The sequence below is a fragment of the Mesoplodon bidens genome (assembly GCF_964165515.1).
Source record: "Mesoplodon bidens genome assembly, chromosome: 12".
NCBI lineage: Eukaryota > Metazoa > Chordata > Mammalia > Artiodactyla > Ziphiidae > Mesoplodon > Mesoplodon bidens.
The window spans coordinates 58,041,433-58,047,432 of NC_138168.1; the positions used below are offsets into that span (position 1 = coordinate 58,041,433).

The window sequence follows — 6,000 nt, forward strand, 5'->3', positions numbered from 1 at the left end:
GGTAATGATCTTTACGTATATGATATGTATGTGATAATATGTGGACCATAAATGTACTGAATGTTTTATGTGGAACATTTTATGAACCATATCTTTTCCACTTAGATGAAAATGGCAGCCAAAGTCTCTGGAGTGTCTGGCTTATCCCGAAGCAGGACTTAACGCTGCTAGTAATAGAACGGCTCTTGCCAGGTCCCTGTCTGCACAAGGGATTTGGAGTTTTTGGGTTCTCCAGGAGTTTTTGTTATGAATGTCTTATTTCACAATTAGGGGGTAATCAATCTTATAGAAGGAGGCGTGCCAGTATAGGACCCAAACACATACCTCACATTGATTCTTCTCTACTCCCTGGGAGATAAATAGGATTTCCCCCAGCCCCCAGAGGCTGCATTTCGAAGGTTAATAGTCTTTCTCCACTTTTCCCGTAGCATGTATTTCTCTGTCACTGGGTCTCTGTAGCACTGTTAGGGGCTTATTTTGCTTTTACTACTATATGTTCTGAGCGAATCGTGAAGTCTAAACTAGTTAGATAAAGAATGCCATAGGTAGTATATGTTTTCTTGATAAACATTAATTGGCATAGGTTTTAATCATTACTTTTGGGTTTTCCAGGTTTCTGCTGTTCATTCTCAGTCTCTGCCTCTGGTCTTTATAGTCTCTTCTTCATCCTCAGTTTGTCCTATATATATCCTTTAAGTCAAAGACAAGCTATTTGGTTAAGCTCCTCCCACTTTGGTCTATGAGGATACCTACTTTCCATTGTGCTTCGGCTTTTCTCTCCTGCTTCCCCCAGTGAGCTGCATAATTGGCAGTGTTGGTGGGTTAGGCACATAAGTAACTGAGCCTGAGTTAGTCCCCGGCACATCGTGATCTTCAGCTGTCTTACCATGCCTCTACCTTTTAAGCTAGCACTCTGGGATCACACATTTCTGTCCTGTCATACCACTGCAGCCCCAGGACATTCACTGAAGTAGTCTGCAGTGCATTTTGAGATGTAGAGGTGCTCTTGCATGGCTTAGAGGAGTCACAGGGAGAAGAGAGGACAGAAGGCAAAGCTGGGAACGATCTCACTGCCTGACAGTGTTCTGATCCCTCTTGTACAGAAGAGGAAACTGAGAAGACATTCAGCAAACTGATGTGCAATTGAATCTCACTCCCAAATGTTAAGGGAAAAGCCTCAGAATTGGGGAAAGTTTGAACCCGTTTGGATTTTAGCCAGAATGCTGGAATATTAGATTTGCGTTTTAATAAGTTGCATTTGATCCCATTATGGAGAATAGAGAGAGAGCCACAAAGGCAAGGCAACTGGCAGTTTAGGAAAAAAGCAAGGAGAGATGAGGAAGGCTTAAACTATAGTACTGGAGTTATGGATGAAGAGGAGGAGTGGATTTGAGAAATTTAGGATGCAGAATCTAAGATTTTAGGACTGACTTAATGTGAGAAGAAAAGGGAGAGCGATTTGACCCAGGTGTCTGATTTTGATGACTGGGTGGAGAATGATTCAGAGAGCTGTGAGAAGTAATGTAGCAGGAGAGATGTCACATCTGGACATAGCTTTACGTATAACCAAGTAAAGGTATTTCTGCCAGGATTAAGCTGATGTAGTTCAGAAAGTAGGCAAGTTTTCTAGTGATCTTATTTGATACAAGGACAGAATGTAGAACGCCTGGAAGAGCAGATGATGGCAAGTCCCTTCCTTTCCTATGACTCTTCAGTCAGACTTCTGATAAAAGTTGGCATGCACAAGGCAAGGCTAAATGCTGGACCATCGTCCTGTATTGCTGCTCTCCCAGGTCCGGTCTGGAGATGTGGACGTTGAGTCCTCCTGTCCAGTCGACAGTACTGCTAGGGTTATGGTATCCCTCAGGCATCCTGTGACTCCTTATATCGCCTTCTAGTATGAAAATTTTGTGTCATTGAAATAATCCTCTTAGTTACTAGAACAAAGTTAATAGCATTTCTGATCCAGGTCTCTTCCTTTCTGGGAAGCCTTTGTCCATCACATGTTTATTCCCAGAGATACTCCTGCTTCTTGAGTTGAGGAAAAAAAGTTAGCTCTTTTGGGGGAAAAAACCTCATTATGTTATAGTTAAAGGGTGTAGTCCCTGGGTCTGGTAGACCTGTGTTCAAATCCTAGCTCTGTCACTTACCAGCTGTATTGGCTCGGGCCTGTACTCTTAAATAACTCCTCATCTGTAGATGGTAATAATAGTGTACTTATCTCTTAGAGCTGATGAGTTTATATTAGATAGTGCATGTAAAGCATTTAGGATGGTTTTTGGCCCATAATAAATACCCCATAAATACTACCTTTCATTTGGTATTCTTTAACTTTTTATCTTTTGGGGATTATATAGCCTGAAGTTAGTAACCATTGGCATGCTTTCACGTGCTTGCAAGAATTTGGAACTGTAGTATACTTAGTGCCATAAAATTTAAATAGCCACTTTTTTTCTTTTTAAATGACTCAGGAAATCTGGGCATGTTTAATAATTTTTTTGTATAATTAAAAAAAAAACATTCTGGGGCAAAATAGTTTCTGAATAAACAACTCAGCCAACATAATTTTATTTTGCTAAACCTGGGCTTTTATTAATATTAGATATGAGGGAGAGAATGAAAGTATTCATCTCATACAGGAATGAGGAAAAATACAAAAATATTTTGAGGATTGTTATATTCCAGATATATTTGTAGATATCATTTTGATACTGAAACCAGGATAAATAATTAGGCTTCATATTTTCTAATTATGTCTCCCACCAATTCTCAGAATCACATTAATCCCTGTACATTTGAATATGAATTTACAGAAGTGCATGGGAAATGAGATTTTCTTTCTTTCTTTTTTTTTTTTTTTTTTTTGCGGTACGCGGGCCTCTCGCTGCTGCGGCCTCTCCCGTTGCGGAGCACAGGCTCCGGACATGCAGGCTCAGTGGCCATGGCTCATGGGCTCAGCCGCTCCGCGGCATGTGGGATCTTCCCGGACCGGGGCACGAACCCGTGTCCCCTGCGTCGGCAGGCGGACTCTCAACCACTGCGCCACCAGGGAAGCCTGAGATTTTATTTCTAATTAGATTTTTTTTTTCACAGTTTGAGGTGGCTAGTGAAATTGGCTGAGAAGCTGATGTTTCAATGTTGTCTGTCAGTCTTCTTATCCTCAATTTTCTAAGCTGAAACATGACATTTTATCCCAGGTTAATATTTCCAGTTTCCAAATGTCAGTCTAAGCACTAGTCCTCACCTGTCTCTGAATTCTAAAAGTGTGAAAATCACTTGTTTATCCTGTATCTTCATCTACTGAGGTTACTTAAAGTTGCCAGGAATAGTTTATTTCATTAACTGAACGTGCATGTACCCCCAAACAGTTTTACTGATCTGTATGACATCATACAAATGTAATAATTTGTTGTACACCATTGGAGTAGAAGCTTCTTTGCTTGATAATTCTTATAGTCAAAGACAGTTTCAGTTTGTGCTGAACTAGGAATTGGAAGATGCAGGTGGTTGTCCCAACTCGAGTTGCCTGGATGATTCTCTTTGCATTCCCTGGGTCTCTTTTCCCAGTAAAAGTTTTTGCCTTCTCTGTGCAGAGGACCGTTGTGTGGATCAGATGAGGTGAAGTAAGTGAAAACACTTTGGAGACCCAAGCATGATACAGATATAAAGTGGTGGTGTATTTCTTGTTCATGTAATAAAGGAAAACAAATGTGTACCAGAGAGTGAGATTTTGCTTAAAGTAAATGACTGCTTTGGTTGCAGGCTAACGAAAGAAATAACTCAAACATCTTTATTTTCTGTATTTTCCAACCAACCAGAACCGGGACCAGTATTCACATCTGCTGAGTGATCACTTTCTGCCGTACCAAGGTCATAATTCCTTCCGTGAGAAATATTTCAGTGGGGTAACAAAAAGAATTGCCAAGGAAGAAAAATCTAGCCAGGAGTGAAAATTAGGATTTTGACAATGGAGAAAGAATAAGGATTTGATAGAAAAGACATCTGGATGTGAACTTTCATGTATGATACAGAAAATGTACTGTTTTAAATAATTTTATATAACAAAATAAATGCTATAAAGTCAACTGAACAATTCTTTTAATGTTAACTTTGTTTTATAGACTATTTTGTTGTATGTGTTCTTTTGAACTTTATATTTATGCTTTCAAGTATTATGGAAATTGAAAACAGTTATATTTTTGGTAATTAATTTACAAATGGTGTTGACTTTTTAAACAGATATCTGCTGGATATGTTATAGGCATTAGTATGTTTGAGAATTTATTCATTAGGTAGGCTTGTTTAATTTTGTTTTTGATTGTAATTGTTTTACATTGTCACTAATAAAGCTTACTGAGGATTCCTAAAATCGTGTAGTATACGGAGGGGATGTGATGAAGGAAATGAATTTTTATTTATAAATCCCAGACAAGTAAGTAATCACAATGGTGATGATGAGAAAGGCTAGGACCTGACAACCTAAAAAGATTCCAAACTCCTTGAGGCCTGTCCACATCTGAAGCTCGTCTGTACCTTGGATTTGCGTCTGCATTCCTAAACCTTGACTGTTGGTCAAGTTAACTACCCACAATTTTTGGTTTAGAAAGTAACTGATAGTTAAAAGCAGTAACAACAGCACAAATCCTTGATGGTTCCCTAATGGTATTAAGTCTAATCAGAACTCTTTGAAATCGAAGCTGTATTTTCTTGAAGGAGAAACTTTGCTGAGTCTACATTGTGTCCATCATGAAAATATCTTGTTTGAAAACCACTCTACCCGTTAATTCAGGATGCTAATAGCTTTCCTGCTCACGGTGGTCAAAGTACCTCAGCAGGACGGCAGTAAACGAATCCTCTCTCTTTAACCAGAGCCTATTTTTATTTATGCTATTATTATTATTTTAGTGTTACTGTTGGCTTTTATGGACTCACAATTTGAACGTGCATAGCTTAGGACCTCCAGGAGACCAGTGCTGCCCAAGCAGAGAGAGAGCAGGCCATCCGCTTAGTTCTCCCTCCTTTTCTTGTCCTGCAGCTCTGAATTTCAGCAGCAGATCTCAAACATTTCAGTGATTGTTTTGTTTGGGTTTCTGGATGTGATTTGTGGTACACTGGGGAAAATCTAAAAGTATTCAAGGATGATTTATTTTCAGTATTTCTGTTGTAAACTGACTTATTTAAAATTTTTTGAGGTTATATGGGCGGTGAGTTTGAAACTTTGTAGCTGACTAAATTTGGAATGAGATTTTAGCCTTGCCCCATTTTTTGGTTGTCACAAAAATTAGTCCAAATTAGTTCCAAATTAGATCTGGAAAAGTTGCAACATTAATTTTAGTCACTTTGTTCTTAAAAATTATCCAACATTAAAAAAAATATTTCAAATTATTTCTTATTACCATTCGTGGAGGCCTTCTAATCTTTAATTCTTCATTGTTGTGAGGTTTATTTTCATATATATCAATAAGTTCAGTCTCCCATTCCTGAAATGTCACTGGACTCAGAGTGTGAATTTGTGCAGTTGTTTTAAGGTTGGTACTCAGAAGTGAAAAAGAAACCCAAACACTTTCAACCGATTTTGATTTTAGTGCAGGTAACACGTCCTCTTATTCTTAAAAAAGAGACTTTATTTTCTGGCATCAGGATCTTACTACTTCTGCATAAGTTGGAGAAGATCATTTCCGGGATTGCTTTAGTTTTATGTGTATTCCTCATGCACTTACTGGCAGGAATATCACCTAGCAAAATGCCTACATTTTAGGTAGTCCTGTAGTATGAATTTACAGTGTAATCTGTGAATGAACCCTAGGTGGTCTGTGGGCTGGCCTATTTAATGTTTATAATATGACAGACTCTATAATTTTATTTCTGGCATATATTAAAACATCCGTAAAATACAGACGGTTATGGATGTGACCGTCTTGGTGGCGTTTCATCATAAGTAACCTCCTTCCCATCCATTCTGGTGGATTTTTTTTTTTTTTTTTTTTTTTTTTTTTTGCT

The 6,000-nt window shown here is 38.4% G+C and overlaps 1 protein-coding gene across 1 annotated transcript in view; it reads left to right on the plus strand.

Moving 5' to 3' along the window:
* Positions 1 to 4,369, plus strand: part of TRMT11 (tRNA methyltransferase 11 homolog) — a 63,383-nt gene extending 59,014 nt beyond the window's left edge. The window contains exon 13 of the mRNA XM_081251577.1: positions 3,819 to 4,369. Coding sequence (XP_081107703.1) covers positions 3,819 to 3,950 — 132 coding nt within the window. The 3' untranslated portion in view covers positions 3,951 to 4,369. The remainder of the gene's footprint in view (positions 1 to 3,818) is intronic.
* The last annotated feature ends 1,631 nt before the right edge of the window (positions 4,370 to 6,000 follow it).